Source organism: Cavia porcellus, unplaced genomic scaffold (assembly GCF_034190915.1).
Source record: "Cavia porcellus strain 051 isolate PalLab524CR breed Dunkin Hartley unplaced genomic scaffold, mCavPor4.1 scaffold_4, whole genome shotgun sequence".
NCBI classification, from domain to species: Eukaryota; Metazoa; Chordata; class Mammalia; order Rodentia; family Caviidae; genus Cavia; species Cavia porcellus.
Genome location: NW_026947487.1, coordinates 105,680,429 through 105,700,527, shown reverse-complemented (window position 1 = coordinate 105,700,527; position 20,099 = coordinate 105,680,429). Strand labels below are relative to the sequence as shown.

At 48.4% G+C, this 20,099-nt stretch overlaps 1 protein-coding gene across 5 annotated transcripts in view; it reads left to right on the top strand.

Moving 5' to 3' along the window:
- Il34 (interleukin 34) overlaps positions 1 to 20,099 on the top strand; it is a 65,048-nt gene that overhangs the window by 42,174 nt on the left and 2,775 nt on the right. For 2 of the 5 annotated variants that reach the window (XM_013154797.3, XM_013154799.3), the window contains exons 2-5: positions 11,684 to 12,087; positions 17,019 to 17,152; positions 17,837 to 17,914; positions 18,042 to 18,203. In XM_013154797.3, the coding sequence (XP_013010251.1) occupies positions 12,060 to 12,087; positions 17,019 to 17,152; positions 17,837 to 17,914; positions 18,042 to 18,203 (402 nt within the window). In that variant the 5' untranslated portion in view covers positions 11,684 to 12,059. The other 3 variants (XM_063247643.1, XM_005004614.4, XM_013154798.3) reach the window with 3 other exon arrangements.

Genomic DNA, 20,099 nt, shown 5'->3' with positions numbered 1-20,099 from the left:
GCTGGGTTCCAACCTTCCATGTCTCTGCCTCAGTCTCCCAGAATGCTGGGCTTACAGAAGAGCGCCACCGCGACCAGGGTCACATTTTTCTTTGAATTGAATGCCTGATTGGAATTTTACGCATTCTAAAACTTAATAAGCAACCGCTTATTTTTGCAACATTAGGAATATTACGTAGGTAATCGCAAAAATAGCAAGAGCAGGGAGCTATTTTTTTTTCCAGAAAACTATTTTGATACATTTTTGTGATTCCTGTACCCCAGCTGGGGCCCAGGGTTTAGCTCAGCAGGGTAAATGCCTGTCAGGCAAGCATAAGGTGTGAGTTCAATTCCTGGTTTAAAAAAAAAAAATCCCAGTACCCTCCCCAAACCCAAATCTATACCACAGCTGCTAACAAATTATTTTAATTTAACACACCTTCATTTTAATAATTAACCGAGAAAGCCCACCTGTTTGCGTAGTAGCAACTAATGCCCATGCTCACAGGCACGCTGCTGTCCAGATGTAGAGCTGCGTTCAAAGTTCGTGATCTGCTAGGACCTGCTGTGCAGGGCCAAGGGCTGTGGGTAGGACAGCCCTGATTAATAAACACTAACAAATACCATAAAAATCGGCTGGGTGTCGTGGCACACACCCGAGATCCCAGCACTCAGGAGGTTGAGGCAGGAAGATCGCCAAGAGTTTGAGACCAGCCTGGGCTACACAGCGAGGTCAAGGACAATTCGAACTACAAAGTGAGGCCCTGTCTCAAAAAACGAAAACCAATCCAAACCAGCCAGCCTCCAATCAAACAAACAAACAAAAAATAATGAAAGAAATACTAAAGGGAACGGAGATTGTCAGGGGCACTGTACAGGCCAATCTGGTGCAGGCAAAAAGAAGTAAACACTCTACTTTCTGGGCATGGGAGTAAACTGCAATCCCAGCCTTTGGGATGCTGCCGCGAGTTGGAGGCCACAGTGAGTTCAAAACTAGCCCTAACTACAATATCCGGGATCAAACTCAGGACCTCGTGCTTGCTAGGCAGGCGCTTATGCCGCTGAGCTAAATCCCCAGCCCCGAGAGCCTGTCTTAAAGAAGCAAAATAATGATAACAAATAATAAATATAAAAAACAACAAAAAATAACAAAACTTTACCTATGGTGATTGCACGTATTTTTATGACATAATAAAGCATAACTAACGCTTAATAAAGCATAAAAACTTTTAAAAGATTAATTTCAAAATGATACTAAAAATTCTAATTATTTTTTTTTAGAGGATACCAAAGAACACTCATTCTGAAAACTGGGAAAGGGAACAAATCTGGCTTTTATCTTGCTTTTTATATGTAGACCAAACTTGAAAATAAGAAAAAAGAAAATAAAATAGATGATGAGGGAATACTCCACTTTATAGAAGAATACAGGAAATAAATGTAGATAGACAGAATCAGGGGCTGGGGATTTAGCTCAGCAGCATAAGCACCTGCCTTGCAAGCAGGCGGTTGTGAGTTCGATCCCTGGTACCCACTAAAAAAAAAAAAGACAGAATCAGGAAGTCAACCGCTAATGAAATCCTGGTTCAGGGCTGCAGTGTCTGGTGAAAGATAATAGTGATGGGAAATTTACACTAGATGAATCTGCAGGAAGAACACATTATGTACCTCTTAATGTCATGACACAGGAAGCACTGGACTTCTGTACAAATTCTGTTTGAGCCCAGCCAGGTGCAGTGGTGCATGCCTATAATCCCGGCAGCTCAGAGGCTGAGGCAGGAAGATTGAAAGTTTGAATCAAGCCTGGGCAATTTTGTGAGATTCTGTCTCAAAATAAAAATTTTAAAAGGCTGAGGGTGTGTTTGTGGACATAGATCAGTGGTAGACAACCTCCAATTCAACCACTGGTCCTGGGGCAGGGGGAAAAGCACAGTGAAGCCTCTTGATTGAAATGACAGAAATACAGAAAATTTTTAAAAATGTTAAATGACATTCAAGGATGTGATCAGCCAAATCTAGAGCACGGGAAATCTGTAGGAGGACAAGTAACCTCACGTCTTTCACAAATGTATGGAGGAAAAGGGAAAGTTACTGGGCATATAGCACACTTCTGTACTCCCAGCTCTTGGAAGCTGAGGCAGGGGACCACAAGGTCAAGGGCAGCCTTGACAATGTAGCAATCAATAATACTCTGTCTCTACAAACAACTGATCAAAAAGGAAAGTTTATAATGAATTTAAATACTCTGAGAGCTCAAAACTCACCACCGAGCTACAGAAATCAAAACAGTGCGGTACTACTGGCATAAGAATAGACATGCAATTCTGGGAATAGAATTGAGCCGGCCTTATAATCCCAGCACTCTGGGAGGCTGAGGCAGGAGGACTGCAGCTCAAAGGCTACTTAGTACTTAGCAAGATCCTGTCTCAGACCAAAAAAAGAGGGGAAAAAAAGGAATTGAGAATACAGAAACAATAAATCCTTGTGTTTACGGTCAACTGATTTTAACAGTACCAGAAACATAAGTGGGGAAATAATAGTTTTACAGGAGAAGTTTAAGTTCAAGTACCCTGGGAAACTTAGCGACTTAGTGGGATCTGTTTCAAAATTAAAAATACAAAAAGGGCTGGGGATGTCAGTGCAAAAGTCCTAATTTCAGTTCCCAATACCTAAAAAAGATTAAAATATTTGCATATCACATATCTAATAAAGGTCTAATAACCAGAATAAAAAATGCAATGAAATTAAAAACGAGCAAAGAATTTGAGTAAACATTTCTCCAAAGAACATGCACAAATGACCAATAAGACATGAAAAGATGCTTGACATCATTAGCCATCATGGAGATACAAATCTAAACCATGGTGAAATACCAGGCATACCCACGGGGATGGCCGCAATAAAAAGACAAATAGTAGGGGCTGGGGATTTAGCTTAGCGGCATAAGAACCTGCCTTGCAAGCAGGCGGTCGTGAGTTCGATCCCCGGTACCGATAAAAAACAACAACAACAACAACAACAAAAAAAAAACAAGTGTGGGACAAGTGGGTCGGAGCACAAAGGTAATGAAACTGGGAATCTAGATGTGCCAGAGAAAAGCGTGAAATGTTCCCTTTAAGTGGAAAGGTGAAAGTTCTCTGTCCAATTATTTAGTTCAGCAGCAGCAGCATAAACATCTGCCTGGCTAGCACATGGTCATGAGTTCGATCCCTGGTACAAAAAAAAAAAAAAAAAAAAGAAGAGTCTAAACATATGTGAGGTTCCTAAGATCCATAGTTAATTGTTACTAATTGCTCAGTGTGCCTGATTTATCATATGAAACCTTATCATAGCTATATGTTAATGGGCATACCATGTACAGCACTTGACATTATTTGGAGTTTCAGATATCCAGCGGGGGTCTTGGAATATAGTATTCCTGAGGTTAAGAGAACTGAGAACTGAGAACTGAACTCTACCCAAGAGAACTGAGAACATTTTCCTTTTGTTTATTTTGCTATGTAGTTCAGGCTGGTCTTGAACTCACTACATCCCCCAGGCTGACCTTGAATGCTCAGTGATGCTCCTGCCTCAGCCTCCCAAGTGCTGGGATTACAGGTGTGTGCCACCATGTCTTTTCACACAAAAGCTTGCATGAATGTTTGCTGCAGTAACATTCATCAATTCCAAAAGGCAGAAATAACCCAAATGCTTGCCAGCTGATGAATGGAAAAGAAATGTGCCATAGTTACATGATAACGTATTTTTTGGCATTAAGGAAGAATGGAGTACGGGTGGAGTATTCTTAGTCTGAAAATCTGAAATCCAGAATGTTCCAAAATCTGAAATATTTTGAATGCTGACATGATATTACAAGCAGAAATCCCACACCTGGCCTCCCGTGACAAGTTTCAGTGAAAACACAGGTGCACTAGAATTACTATATAAAGTCACCTTTGGGCTGCGTGTGTGAGGTGTATGTTGTTGTTGTTGTTTTGTCTTTTTCGTTTTTATCGGTTCCAGGGATCGAACTCACGACTGCCTGCAAGGCAGGCGCTTATGCCGCTGAGCTAAATCCCCAGCCCCATGTGAGGTGTATGTGAAGCTTAAGTGAATTTCATGTTGAGACTTGGGCCCACCCCCAGCTTATCAATTATGTATATGCAAACTTTCCAAAAAAAAAAAAAAAAAGAGTCTGAAATCAGAAATAGTTCTGGGCCCAAGCATTTTTGATAAGGGAACTCAGCCTACATGGCTATATGCTGTGCCTTAGGCTCTGGGCTGCCATAACAAGATACTGAAAACTAAGTGGCTTAAACAGCAGAAAGGAATTTTCTTACAGTTCTGGGAGCTGGAAGTCTAAGTTCAGGGTGCTAGCGTTGCAGATTTCTGGCAAGAACTCTACTCTCTCTTTGGATTACAGATGGTTCCTTGATCATTCTGTCACTCTGTAATTACATGACCCCTGTGTGAGGAAAGGGAGGTAGAAGGGAGAAGCGTGCTCTGATGTCTCCTCTTTAAGGGCACTAATCACACGATGAGGGGCCCAACCTTATGACCTTATCCAACCTTAATCACTTTCCAAAGACTCATCTCCAAATACTACTATATTAGGGGTTAGGGCTTTTCAACATTTAAATGTTGGAGAGACATAAACTTTCAGTTTGTAGCATGCTACAGATGAGTGAACCCTGTACATTTTGCTACTGAATGAAACCGGATGAAAAGAACCACATGGTGTATGATTCACTTTGTATGAAATGTCCAGGACAGGCAAATCCATACAGACAAAAAGGATATTCGTGGTTGCCAGGGGGTAAGGAAAAGAGAGAACAGAGCCAGACTACTAAGGAATTCTTGATTTTAGGGAGGATAAAAATGTCCAGGAATTAGGTATTTGTGACTGTTGTATAATACGGTGAGCACACTAAAAACAAAAGCAAACAATAAAAACTTCCTCATTTACTAAATCATACATTTTATCATGGTGACTTTTATGATATGAGAATTATTCTATCTCTTTCTTTCTAATGATACCTTTAAACAAGAGAAAGAAAAAAGACTTAAGGGACGCATCAATCAAATGCACTGTATGGATGACTTAGTTGGTTCTTGATTTAAACAAAATAACTAAAGAAAGACATAAAAAAAAAAAAAAAAAAAGCTGGGTGTGTGGGGATTCCTGAAAGCCTAGCACTCGGGAAGCTGAGGCAGGGAGGTTGCTGTCGGTTCAAGGCCAGTATAGGTTACAGAGTGAGTTGATGACCAGTCTGAACTGCATAGTGAGATTCCATCTCAAAAACAAACAAACAAAACAAAACAAAACAGTTGTACAACAATGTTTCTGTATTGATTATATTGAGCAGTTATTAATATGGTGAAGTCTAATAAATATATTCTGATTTTGTATTTTTAAAATCCTTATGTGCTAAAAAAAATCCTTATGTGCTTTATTTTTAAAATTTTTTTGTCTTTTTCATTTTTATTGGTACCGGGGATCGAACTCACAACTGCCTGCTTGCAAGGCAGGTACTTATGCCGCTGAGCTAAATCCCCAGCCCCCTTGTGCTTTATACTTATATTTTAAAAATACCCAGGGGATAGAGGCTGGAGATTTAGCTCAGCCGCATAAGTGCCTGCCTTGCAAGCCTGTGGTCGTGAGTGTGAGTTTCCATCCCTGGTACCGGTAAAAATACAAAAAAAAACAAAACCCACAAAACAAAAAACCTCAGGGGGAAAAATAGCGGGAAGGGTAAATCTGGAATGATAGAATATTCACAATTTTTGAAGCTGAAAATGGTCATGTGTGTGTGTGTGTGGGGGGGTCTCTTATGCTATTCTAACCTGTTTGTGTTTGTCAATTTCCATAATAAAAAGTTGGCAAAAGTATCAAGTATGGCAGAGCACATAAATTTTGATCAGTTCTAAATTCTAGAAAGTCTCTCTCCAACGAAAGAATCTGAGCTGAGTCCTGGGGAAATGACAGCCAACTTTGGTCCTTGGAGGCCTCCTGGCCTAAGACTGAGCTGCATTCTGAGAAGAGAAGGTAGCTAACCACTCCTAGAATGTTCTTGGTCTGCAATTGTTCTTTTTACAGAATATTATTATTATTATTATTATTATTATTATTATTATTTTGAGACAGGGTCTCACTATGCAGTTCAGGCTGGCTCTGAATTTACTACGTAGCCCAGGCTGGCCTCAAACTCACAGTGATTCTCCTGTCTCAACTTCCTGAGATTATAGGCCACCATGCCCAGCTTTACAGAGCATTCTATAGAGTTGACACACCTTTATGTTTTATCAGTTAGTTTTTGCCATATAATAAACAAGTCCAAAATTTAGAGGCTTAAAGTAAACAAGAAGACTAGTTCTCACAATTCTGTGAGTTGACTGAGACCCAGGCCTGACTTGGACTGGGCCCGCTGATCTAGGTCCCAGCAGTGCCTCCCATAAGAAGCTCCCTGGCTTAATCATACAATGCAAAGCCTTCCCAGAAGCAAGATGGGGCAAACTCAAATGCACCAGTGTCTCCCACTGGTCAAAACAAGTCACACAGCTCATCCCAGATCTTGCTTGCAGAGTGGACTTGTCTAGACTGGGTCCGATGCAGGCCCCTCTGGGAATGAGACTGACATTTTATGTGTGGGCCCGAATAAATTACGTGCTAGATGCATGTTTCCCAGCACTGAAACCTCATGCTGGTAGAGCAGGGGTGGAAGGGAAAAAATTACTCAGAAATATTGATCCTGAGCCTATGAAGCTGACCAGAATGAATAGCTCCTGTGTCTGCTCTTGATTGTCTCCCCCTTTGTCTATGGCCTAAACTCAGTCCTGTTTTTCTCCCACCTCCTCCCTGACTTGGACAAATGTGACTCACTTCTTGTGACAGCTCTTTGTGCCTCCCACAGCCTTCAGGGAATGTGGTTTGATTTGCAGGAGGAGGTGGGGCTGGGCGCCTGGCGGCCCTGCGGTCTCAGCCAGCCTGGTCTTTCTCTGCAAGATCCTCGTTCTCTGCCTCTAGGATGTGGCTTATGTGCAGGGCCCGGAGGCCTTTACGGTCCTGTCCTATTTACAGCTAAGTAGTCAGGTTGGCAGGTGACGCAGTACTGGGTCTCCTGGAACTCTTAGGCCTGGCCTCTCAGGGGAGAAGAATGTTTTGGGGAGGTGGAATGGATCGGTTGCAGACATGGCCCAATTCTTCATGCACATGCAATGCTACCCTTCACAATGATACTGTGCGTCTCCCTCCTAGGACGTCTGCAGTGGATTCCCGCTCTTGGGCCCCATGGAAGGGAGGTGGTGGTGTCACTGCTCTGAGTCGAGGACCTCAGGGGCCTTGATGCCTTTGCTCCCTTTGCTGGAACTCACCATGGCTGCTGGGAGAAGAGCTGAGGATGCCCTGTCTGGGGCTGAGGCACCCAGAGGTGCCAAGCTGGAGTGGCCGGGGCCCTGCTGGCATGAGCAGCCGGCCTGGGGGAGCAGAGCCCAGCCGGGTCAGTGGGGCTCAGCCTAGATCAGCCAAGTTCCTCCGTTTCATGAAAAATAACAAATGATCATTATTTCCAGCCCCTCCGAGGTGGTGTGTTGTGTTCCACAGATGGCAGCCTGGGATTTGAGATCTCTGGGGGTGGTGTCAGTGGTCACTGGCAAGTGCTCCTCTAGGGCAGAGCACAGGCCTCATAGTCAAACTGCCCTCATGTAGGGCACAAAAGGACCAAAGGAGGTGCCTTTGGAGAGACAGGGGTGGTAAAGTCCCAGGGTGAGCAGGTCCTTGAGGCCTGACCTGGGCAGATATCACAGCAGGAGCCTAGCACAGAAATCCCGTTAGTAAAGTTTTTATTTTTTCAGAATCCAAGTTTTGTGCATCTGAATTAAAGAATAAGGTAGTTCAATGTGGAGATATATATGTCTGTTTTGTTTTGTTTTGATAGAGCGTCTCACTATGCAGCTCAGGTTGGCCTCGAACTCCCAGCGATCCTCCTGCCTCAGCCTTCTCAGTGCTGGAATTACAGGCGTGCACTGCCACACTCTGCTTTATTTTTAACCCCCCCCCTTCTTCCAGTGACACTGAGGATTGGACCCAAGGTTTTCTGAGACTTTTACTATCTTTTATTTAGAGACTTGCTAAGTTGTTAAATTGCCCAGGTTAGATTTGAACTTATGATCCTCCTGCCTCAGCCTCCCAGAGTGCTGAGATTTGGGTGTGCACCACCACATCCAGCCAGTGTAAATTATAAACAGTAGGGTTTGCTGTTTGCTTCTGCACACAGAAGCACACAGAACTGCTTTTTACACACAGCACTTTTAACATTAAAAAGCCATCTATCATCTATCACCTATCTATCACCTATTTATCTATCTGTCTATCTGCCCATCCTCTCCTCAAGGGCATCTCATATCACTTCTTCCCACCAGCCCTTTTGGTGGGAAGGCTCAGCCCTTTGTTGCCTCACCCCTCCCCACGTATCTGCCCTCTCCCTGACCCTGGTCCTCCCAGTACCCTGAAACCATAACCGGATAGAAATTAATATTCACTTCTAAGTTGTCTCTGTGACTTTGAAGGCCTCGTCACTGCTGAACTATTAAGATCACTGTGCCTGTGCTTAAGTTTCCCACACAACTGTTCCCTCGTGAGCTTCTCAGTGATGCTCTAAGCCCCAGGGGTGGGGCTGGAGAGGGTTAGGGTTTCCAGCCCTCACTCACCTCCTCTGAGGGGGAGAAGGAGGGGGGAGAAGGAGGAGGAGAAAGAGGGGAAGGAGGAGAGGAAAGGGAGGGGAAGGGGAGGGAAGAGAGGAGGAGGGAGGGACAGATGGAGAGAGGGGCTACAGACAGAGGCAGAGAGAGACAGAAAAAGAGAATGAGACAAAGAGAGGGAGACAGAGGCAGCCCCAAGCCCTCTGAGGATTAGGAAAGGCCTGCTCTTGGGGACAGAAGGCTCACAGATTTTCTGATGTATGTAATACTTCAGGTTGTAGTTCAGACTGGCTTTGAGCTCACTGTGTAGCCCAGGCTGGTCTCACCCTCGTGGTGATCCTCTTGCCTCAGCCCGAGTGAGTGTTGGGATTACAGGCCTGTACCACCATGCCCGCCCAATCCTGTTTGTTTCTTTGTAAATCTTTTTTGCTGGGTGTGATGCCACACACCTTTAATCCCAGCACTGGGGAGGCTGAGGGAGTAGGGTAGTTGTGAGTTTGAGACCAGCTTGGACTACACAACAAGATTTTGTCTCAAAAAACCAAAACAAAAAAATAAGAAAAAAGAAAAAACCCAAAAGTTGTTTTTAGTCTACGACTTCTGCTCTGAGTAATACTTTGGCCATTCTTTTAGGATTATGATATTCTGCAATTGTTTTGTTATGAAATTTTGTTTTATCTTTTCATTTAACAAAAAAAAAGGCTCGCAGACTCCCAGTCTGGTCTCATTGGCCTGGGAGGGGCCCTGAGTCTTTTGGTCCTTATCCATCACAGGCCTGCTTGCTTGTACCTCTTCCCGAGTTTTGGCTTCTGTCACCAGGCAACCTCGGTGGCCTCCTTGACTTTCTCCCACTGCCCCCATTGCTGTAGGGTTCAGAGTGAGCCCCGGATGGTGCCCAGGCTCGGGACTTGATACAGTCAATGTGAAGGTGACCCCTGCTCTCACACATGTGGTTTCACCAGCAGTCAGATGAGCGCAGTCAGGACCGTGCTGGGGTTCAGCTTCAGGCCTCGCTGGTGCAGAGGCAGAAGGGGTAAGGATCAGAGAGGCCACGGGGCTGGGTGGCCCGAGTGCTGAGCCCCTGTGGGGAGCTCTGAGCAAGGGACTCAGTGGTGGCGGCCCAGGTCCCAGCTGTGGGGCACGACCTGAGGGAGATGGAAACTTCCAGCCGCACCAAAACCTGGGCACACCTAGTGGCTTTGTTTACCATCAAGAGCTGGGCACAGCCCAGATGCCGCCCAGGTGGGCGGACAAACAATGGTCCTTCTACACAATGGACTGCTGCTCAGCAAGGGGCAGGAGGGGGCCACTGACACAGCGCCATGATGGAGCCCCAGTGCACAGCCTGCGGGGGAGAGGCGGCCCTGCCACTCTGTGTGGGACAGAGGGGACCGCGTGGGAAAAGTGCTGGCTGGGAACCAGACAGGCTGTGCTTAGTGCTGGCCCGGTGGAGGTGATAGTGCCTGAGTGGCATTGAGGGGCTTCTCCGGGTGTGTGCAGATGGTTTTTGCCTTGATTACTATCATGGTTCCATGACTGTATGTGTTTGTCAACATTCTTAGAATTGCACATGGGGAAAAATTGAATTTCCTGTTTTGTAAATTATACCTTTATAAACCTGAAGAAACAAAAAAGAACTCAACAGCCAAAAGGGTAGTGTTTGCAGTGGACACTGTAGGCAGGGCAGCTGCCAGGGGCCGGGGATGGAACCCTGGGCCTGGGGCATGTAGCGAACCACATCCTGGCCCAAGGGGAAGCACTTGCCGTTTATTCTGTGGGAATGGCCCCCAAATCCTACCCAGTTCCCTTCACATCCTCCACCAGTGGCCATTCCCCAGACCACAGGGGAGGAAGGGGCTCAAGGGGGCAGACGAGAACCCGCTGAGAAACTGAGGCCTAAATCAGGCTCCCCTACTGGCCAGCCCGGCCTCATCTACAAAATGGAGGCAGTATTCTGTACCTCAGAGAGCCCGGCGAGCACCGAGCACCGGGTGGGATGACCGAAAGAACACTGGGCTCCCAGGAGGGGCCACTGTCCAGAATGACAACCAGCCTGAAATCCTGCCGTGTGCTCCTTACAAGCTGGGTGATCTTAACCTTTCTGGATCTCAGCTTCCTCACTGATAAAAAGCTTTTTATGGTCTCATTAAATAGTTTTGAGGATTTAACGAATATAAAGGCCTTGACCCTGGGTCTAGAACATAGAAAGCTCAGAAAGAGAGAGCGCCCCAAGGGCTCCCATATTATCACAGAGTTGCCAAATGTTTAAAAAAATATATATGAAATAAGTGTTACATATATTAGATATAATATATGACATAAGTTGTATCTGATTGATGTGGAATAGCAGGAAAACAATGAATAATGTGTTTTATTTTGTTTGCTTGTGAGACAGGGTCTCTCTAGATCATTTAGGCTGGCCTCGAACTGACTTTGTAGCCCAGGCTGGCCCCGAACTCTCCTTTACACCACCATGCCTAGCATCAATGAATAATTTTTTAGCATAAGCATAGCCTATATAATTTATATTTGGAACATACTTACGCTAGAAATGATTCATGACACAATGATACTAGAAGAAGTGTTTGTTTTCTGGAATTCAAAGGTAACTAGACAATCAGAACTTCACCCAGCAGGGAGGCACCTTGTCTGGAGACGGGTGGAGAGCTGGCATTCTATTGCTTCTCCATGTCACCTGCAGCCGGAGTCCCTCCTGCCTGTCTCTGGTGTCACCTCATCCAGGCAGCCTCTGGGCTGTGCGCCTACTGCCCGTGCATTCTTGATTTGCTTTTGCTCCTGCCCGAGGCTTCCAGCCAGCCAGGGTTATCGTAACTCATTCCGGCCAGGGGCAGCCCTTCCGGTGTCCTGCAGTCATGTCTTGAGTAAGCCTGCGTCCCCAGGTGGGTGGCTGACAGCCAGGGCAGGGCATCCCAGTGCAGGGAGCAGCGTGGCGGGTCCTCTGCCTGGCTGATGGCTGAGTGGCAGCACGGCTCTTACATAATCAGTTTCCCTCCTCCTTCTTTTTCCAGAGCCAGACTTCACACTGAGCAGCTGCAGTCGGGAAATCGGAGAAAGCACCACCCAGCCTGAGACTCTGAGGGACCTGCTGGGATCCTGCCCTTCCTCAAGAAGGAAGACCCTGAGGCCACCGGCCACCGCCAGCTCCTAGGCTGCAATGGGACAGGGAACCGCCACCCCCAGGCTGTCCACTGCCCTGCCAGGGAGATAGGGTCACTGTGCCTAGGAGCATCTGCCCTCTGCCTGCTGTCCAGCACCTCCTCCTGGCCAGCCTGCCTGGACTTGGTGGCCGCCTTTGCTGACCTGAGGCCATGTAGACACTGCTCACGCCTTTGCACACACAGCCGGTGACAGTGCCTCTGCTCTTGGGGGACCCAGTGCACCACCATGCCCCGGGGACTCGCCTGGCTGCACTGTGAGTACCGGGGTCCCTGGAGACCCTCCCTGCGAAGCCTTGGACCAGAGTGGGCTCTGCTGTAGCCACGGCAACGAGGGTGTTCTTGAAGGGGAGAAGTTGAGATGCTTCCAGCCTTGCTGCAGGCATCTTGGGGACAGGGACTCTGTAGTTGCCCTTTGCCCTACCTGCCACTGACCCCAAGCTCAGAAGGGCAAGCTGGCCCCAAGCCCCGGCTGGGAGGGTGCGGTCACTGGCTACAGAATGGCGATCCACTGTAGCAGGTGGCAGCGTTTCCCTGCAGACACATTGGCACTGGAGAGCACGGTGGGATGGAGGTGGCAGAGAGGGGATTTCTGTCCTCCCTGGGTGTGGTCAGTGGGGGAGGGACCAGGGACTCAAGACAGGTGGGACACATATGTCCAGGAACCAGGAGAAACAGTCAGCACCCCTCAAACCCTCCCGTCGTGACAGAACAGAATGAAAAAGCAGGAAGATAACAGGGCTGTATATAAAAAGAAAAATAAGTTAAGACAAGTACAGGAATAAAAAAGGAAGGAAGTGGAGAGCTGTCTTATCTGCTAGGTGTGGGAGGCCAGACCACACACCCCGTAGATCCCTAAGGCCCAGTGTCACTGACTCTGCTCAAACACATTTCTCTGGGTCACCCAGGACCCATTAGGAGTGCAGCTGGCTCCGAGCTGGGTGCCCAGGAGTGACCCAGCGCAATGGGTTTTCAGGTGTGGCGGAGCAGGGGAAGCAGGGTGAGGGAGATGCCCCAGGCCGGGCAGTGTCCATCGAGGCCTACCACTGTCGAGGGGATGGTGGTCTAGGCAGAGGGCACAGCATGGGCAGAGGCTCAGCGGAGGGGCTGGGAGGGGCCGGGCTGCAGAGCCTGAGGAGACCCGGGGGGCTGAGGCCTCGAAGGCTGAGCAGAGTGTGTGGGAGATACCAGGGAGCCTGGGGCTGGGGTGGGGGGCACCGACTGAGGGTCAGTTCCCATCGTGAAGGGGAAGAGAGGGAGGAAAGGAGGAGGCAGCTCTCAGGGCTGGACCAGGACCCGAGAGGGAGTGCAGGGCCGACTGGGTGGCTCAGGACAACAGAATGTACTCTCACGACATGGGGACCGGCGATGTGAAATTAGGCTGCAGGCCAGGCTTGCACCCTCCCGAGGCTCTGGGGAGGCTCCTTCTGTCGCCCCCCCAGCTTCTGTGGCTCGTGGGGTTACTCTGCCACTTCTGTCTCTGTCTTTGGCCAGCTTTTCCCTCTGTGTCTCTGTGTTTCTTCTTCTTACCAGGACACCAGTCACTGGGGTTAGCTGTGGATGTTTTCATCCAGAGACCCTTCACTCGGGTCCCAAATAATGGGAAACCTTACATAGGTCTCCTTCAGCCTCCGCTTTGGCCTCGCTGGTTCTCATCGTGGAGGCCTCCCCGCCAGGGTCAGGAGTGCGCTTGACTGTACGGGCCCTGGGGTGACAAGTGGTCACCCTCAGAGATTTTGGCTGTCCTGTTCCTGCCTCATCCTAGTGGAGGCTGCAGAAAATAAGCTGAAAATGAGAAACAGTGGCCCAGCTGCAGACTTCAAGGGTGCTGGCCCAGGTTCTCCTGGGACAATGTACCGCCTGGCCCAGGCTGGGCCAGGCTGCAAGCACTGGAAGACACAGCTCCTGTCTTGAAGTCACACAGTTGGCAGGTCCTAAAGGCTCCAGAGAGACAGTTTCCAGTGGAGGATTTGGGGATAGAGTGGGCAGCCTCAGTGATGGCTGCACCCAGGAACACTCCTTTAATTTTATTTATTTTATTTGTATGTGGGTGGTGGTGGGAAGTTAAGACCGTCTCAGTGCAGCCTAGGCTGACCTCAGACTTGAAATCCTCCTGGCTAGGATTATAGCCATGCATTACCACACCTGATTTAGAAAGATTCTAATCCGATGGAAATTTGGATTTCTTCATAGAATTCCTGTGGGTCAGGTATGGACTAGGGGATAGTAGTTACTCTAGGTCTGTGTTTTTGTTTTGTTTGCAACACAGAACTGAACCCAGGGCCTGGGCAAGCACCGTGTCTCCGAGCTACACCCCAGCCCTGATCTGTGGTCTCTGAAGTGTATCCCATGACCAGGGACCACAACTTCTTCTGGAAGCTTCTCCCAAAGACACTTTCTCTGGTCCAAGCCCAGACCTGCTGGATCCAAGGCTTTGGGCAGGACTGGGCTATCAGGCCTCAGCCAGCTCCCTAGGGGTGTCAGAGGCTGATTCCCATTTCCACAGCTAGAGGCAAACCCAGAAATTTAGGCTTGTGGTGCTCAGGCAGGGAGCCCACGCTATGGGCACCGTCATTAGGGATTCATGCAAGGGTTAGGTGCCCCGGCCAGATAATGAATGACACGGACATGTGGTGCTGAGACAGGAGTTGGGGGTGCCCGTACAAGCAGGGGAGACCCCAAGCTTGGGGGACAGAGCCTCAGTGGAACTTTGGAAGAGGTCTTCAGTGTGAGGGGATGGCCAAGGCCAGGCAGGACAGGAGCAAAAGCCCCGGATGCAGGAACAATCTTGACCACAGACAGGGGCAGAGAAGCTCTGTGATTTCAACACGGAAAGCAAGCTGATGGCAAAGAGCGACACTCTGGTTGGGTTTGTGCTTGTCTGTTCCTCGGGCTCACTACTGTGTCAGGTGCATGGGGACAGGGGAAGTGCGAGACAGATTATTGCCAACTTGAAATCTTGCCAAACTGTGGTTGTTAAGGTTCTGAGGAAGGGAGGGGCAGATGGCTGCAGCTTGCACAGGCTCAGGGTTGAGGAAGGTGCTCTGTGAAGGGGTCCCAGCAAGTGCAAAGGCCCGGGGGTGGCAGGATCTAAGGAAGGTGAGACTGGGGGAGGAATGCAGGTGACCTACCAGGTAAAGTGGCCAGGCCAGCAGGGTGAGGGACAAGTTTCCAAGGTGCCAGGAAGTGAGTGAGGAAAGTCCAATCAGTAATTTCTACTCATAGCAGGTCAGGGAGGTGCTTCAGCCTGCCTGGCTACTTTTGCAAAAACCAAACCCAACCAAACAAAAAAAAAAACGAGGATATTTACTATTTCTGACAATAAGAATATGTGTTGATTATAGGTAATAAAAAATGTCTAGAAAAATATAAAGAAATAAACCCCCATAAGGATTTGGTACATTTCTTTCTACACTTTTCACACAAAGTCATGGAACAAGGAACAAAATTTAAGTCCTGCTATGTATGTAGATAGTACCAGGTCATGCATTTATTTTTTACTTTTTCCCCAGTACTGGATATTGAACCTGGGGCCTTGGCATGCCCACACCCCTTTTGTAATTTTTTTTTTGAGACAGGGTCTTAGAGTGAGCTTGAACTTTTAGTGCTCTTCCTCAGCTTCCTAGAGTGCTGGACCACAAGAGTGTGCCACTCTGCACCGCTGGGTCATGATTTTTAAAAATGTCATAGCATATCTTAAGTATTTTTCTCATCATGTAAATGTATCATTCCTTGAGAATGTGGTTTTTATTGGCTACATTCATTCATACGTAATGTTTTGGCTGCTTACAGAGTTTTCCCTATTATAAAATAATGTTGCAGCAGTAAATCTTTATCTATAAATACTGTGGTTACTACTCTCTTGTTTTTCTTACAGTTTATGAGTTTAGTGGGCTAAAGGGTGTGGCCTTGAGTCAATCTGTTAATAACAAAATTTGCTGCTTTCTAGGGTGAGAATTCCTATTTCACTACTTGGCCAGCATCAGATTCCAGGCAGGCGCTGTGCCGCTGAGCCCATCCATCAGATTTTTTTTTTTTTAAGTCAGTACCGGGGATTGAACTCACAACCGCCTACTTGCAAGGCAGGTGCTTATACCACTGAGCTAAATCCCCAGCCCCCCATCAGATATTAATAAAACAAAACAAACACACAAGCACGCATTTTGATAGATAAAAGATGGCATCTAAATTTTCTTTGAAGTGATATTGGGTCTTGAACCCAGGACCTTGAGTAGCTAACAAGTTCTCTGTCACTGAGCTACACTCCCAGCCCTTTGTATTTTTTGTTTTGAAATGTGCGCTCACTAAGTTGCCCAGGTTGGTCTCAAACTTGTGATCCTCCTTCATCTCTTGAAAAGCTGGGACTGCAAGCATGTACTACTGTGAACAGCTCTTTTTCCTCTTCTTTCTTTTTCTCCTTGACATAAAATAGATTTACTGGGCTGTTTTAATGTGAATGTCTTTCTTTTATGCGTTTGACCATTTTGTACATCTTTTCCTTTTATATTCTGTTCTTTCTGCTCTGATTCACTTAACCCCTACTCACACTGATTGCCGATTCAGGTATTTTTTCTGTCCAGAGCTGCAGAGATCACCCAGGCTGTTTTTGGGGTCACAGTGACCCCTAGTGGTCAAGGCAGCTTATTGGTTGCAGGTACAGCCAGTGGGAGGTCTGCTTAGCATCCCACAGCCTCCAAAGTGCTGCAGACCATGGGTGCATTCAACCGAGGGTGTCAGGCAGAGCAGGACAGAGAGTAGTTTAGGTCACTAGAGTCACTTTTAGAGTTGGAACTGGAATCCATGGGTCTCTGGATGGAAAATCCAACAACAGGCTTTGAAAACCTGTGGCCCTAGGGGAGGGGCTGAGGTTGTCCTGAAAGGGAGGTTGAGCCCTGAGAAAGGCTGGAGAGTGGCCTTGGGCGCTTCCCAGTGCTCCTGTGGGGTAGACACTGGACACCACGCGGACTGCTCACTGATGCCTGTCCCTGCTGGTCTCTGCCCAGGCCTGGGAAAGCATTGGGTGCAAACTCGTTGGGTGGGAAGGCTCCCTGGGGCTCTGCTCTTGTCACACCTTCCCACCAGCACTTGCAACCCAAGAAAACGGTTGACGGTGGGTGCAGCTTGGCGCCCTGGGACGTGGGGACACAGTGCCTGGTGCTCATGTGCTCCTGCTGGGTGTGGTCCACAGATCTTGGGATCCTCCTCGGTGTGGCCTTGGGAAACGAGGGTTTGGAGGTGTGGCCTCTGACCCAGCATCAGGAGTGCGCTGTCACGGGCTTCCTGCGGGACAAGCTGCAGTACAGGAACCGGCTCCAGTACATGGTAACTGCACGCACTCCGGCCCAACAGCTCGCCCGGGGCAGGGCCCAAGTCGTGACCCAAGTCACGACCGCTCCCTGTCCACTGTCGCAAAGCCCCAACGCACGTCCGGTCTGCACTCCGTCCACTCCTGTCGTCTCCCAGATCCCCGCTCCCCTCCCAGACCTGACCTTTAGTTGCTGGACCGTGGTGACTCCTTGTGAACCCCAGGCGCGTATTCCTGGCAGAGACAAAGACCAACAAATGAAATGTTTGGTTTTCCTTCAAGAGTTGATCTATATGCTTCTAAAAATGGTTTTCTCTGGCGCTAACTCACATCTCGCAGAATCCATCTGTCCACTCGCACTGCACAGCGGGTTGGTTTCTGGTGTCCAGCCGTGAGGCCATTGGCACAGTAGGCCTGGCCGCACCCCCTTGCCCAAGATATGCGTCCTTGACCGTAGTGGGGCCTCATCGTGGGCCTGAAACTTCAGCCTTGCCAGGGAGGTTGCGGTCTTTGGTCTCACTTTGCCTGTGTCTGTCTTCTGTCCAACTGGGAGCCAGGCGTGTCTTCTCCTTAGAGGACCCCGCTGCCCTCCCAGGGCTGGGCCTGGGCGGGCCCCTTTCTGACCTCAGCACCCCCCAGGCTGGGCCACCCATCTAAGCCATGTCTGTCTCTGACCTCGTGGTGTGTTGCTGTCCTCCTAGAAACACTACTTTCCCATCAACTACCGGGTCAGCGTGCCTTACGAGGGGGTGCTCAGAGTCGCCAACATCACCAGGCTGGTGAGACCCCTGCCCCGCAATCCCCCGTGGGCCCCTTCCCTGCCCTTGACCCAGCCTGGGGTTGCCACAGTGGGTTGCTGGGAACGGGAGGGTTTTGCAGGTTCCAGGGACTCTTCTGTCCCCGCAGCAGAGGGCCCGGGTGAGTGAGCAGGAGCTGCGCTATCTGTGGGTCTTGGTGAGTGTCAGTGCCACGGAGTCGGTGCAGGGCGTGCTGCTGGAGGGCCACCCGTCCTGGAGGTACCTGGAGGAGGTTCAGACGCTGCTGCTGAAGGTGCAGCAGGGCTTTGTGGTGAGCCGGGAGTCTTGGCTGCGGGTGGGGCAGCGGGGGGGAGGGAGGGTCCGGCAGGGTCGTGGGGTGTCCCAAGGGTGGGGAGTCTCTGGATTTTCTTTTCTCTTTCTTTCTTATGGATTGAACCCAGGGCCTTTGCATTGAACTATATCCCCAGACCTTTTTAAATTTTTATTTTCTTAATTAGAAACAGGGTTTCTTAATTTCTTAATTAGAAACTAAGTTGCCCAGTCTGGGCTAGGACTTGCAGTCTTCCTGCCTCAGCCTCCTAGAGTTTGCCACTGTGCCTGGAGGAATTTTTCTATGTTTAAGAAATGAGGCTCCTTAGGGGCTGGGGATTTAGCTCAGCGGCATAAGCGCCTGCCTTGCAAGCAGGCGGTCGTGAGTTTGATCCCTGGTACCGATAAAAAGGAAAAAAAGAAAAAAAGAAATGAGGCTCCTTTGTGGGGAGGAAGGCCAGGTGGAGCATAGGGTCTCTAGGACAGTGACACTATCCTGTGTAATGTGTTAATGGGGCACATGACAGTATAAATTTGCCAAAATCCAGAGAGCCCCAACACAGGGTGTGAGCTGTAATGACTATGACTTGAGTTAATTAAAAAAAAAAAATAGAGGTTCCTTCCCACACAGTGGGGTTGATCTACCACCCTGAGGAGATGTGGTCTATAAGCGCCCAAGTCACACTAAAAAGAAAGTCAGTGAAATCATCGTGTCCCCAGGAAGGGCACCTGTCCCTACCAGCCTTCCTGAGACCCCTGGTACACACCTGCCTGGGGCCCACCTGCCACCAGGCTCCACCAGCCTCTGCCCACCAGGCCCAGAGCATCCGGCACCAAGTGTGAGGCCCGAGGATGACAGTGCTCAGGGAGCAGCAGCTGTTTGGCAGCTGCCTTTGGCCAGGCCAGCAAGGCCTCCGTTCCTATGGAGGCCGAGAGGCCCAGCCGGCTCCTGGGTGACTGATGCCCATGGGCAAGAGGGGCACAGGGAGGGGGTTGTTGGGCATGGAGGAGACATTTCCACGCTAGTTTTTTTCTCAAAACAGATCTGAAAACAGATGCGGGAGCAGAAAACAGGGATACCGGCCCTCCACTCTGCTTGCCAAGGATGGCCTCTTGTGATTAAAGCAGCGCACATAAGACTTCTTTTATTATTCAGACATAGCTAGCTTTTAAAATTTTTGGTGCTGGACACTGAATTCCTGATCTGCATCCCAGCCCTGTAGCCATCTTTTACATCTATTTCTTCCTCCTTCTTTTCTTTCTTTCTTCTCCTTCTTTTCTCTCTCTCTCATCTTATGAGATAGAGTCTTGCTGTTTGTCCAGGCTGGTCTTGAACTCACTAGCCCAGGCTGGCCTCAAACTCACAGAGACCCTCTTGGCTCGGCCTCCGGAGTGCTGGAATTACAAGTGTGTGCCGTCATGCTTGGCTTATGTCTCGCTCTGACATTGTTAGCATTCTGTGACCTGGTTGTTAAGCTGGATCTCACTTAGAGAAAAACCACCTCCAGATTTTCTTTGCTTGTAAGTCTCCTTGTGGTCGGATAATGTAGTAGGCCTGACCGGGGAAACGGGTAACGGTTATTTCCAGCTGTTGTTTCATCCATGGGCTTCAGATTCATCACTTGTTTTTTTAAAATATGTTTTCCACATAGAAAAGAAAGGTTCGTGTGTAAGTATTGTTTAGACAATTAAATGCAGATTTCTTGCACACTGAGTAACTGACTTAAATATTGCAATGTATGAACCATTGTTATCCTCTAATTATCAAGTTTTGAAATTTTGTTATTTTTTTCTCTTTAACATAAAATAAAGCTGGGGATATAGCTCAGTAGTACAGCACCTGCCTGGCAAGCACAAGGTCCTGAATTCAATTCCTGATACCAAAAAAAAAAAAAAA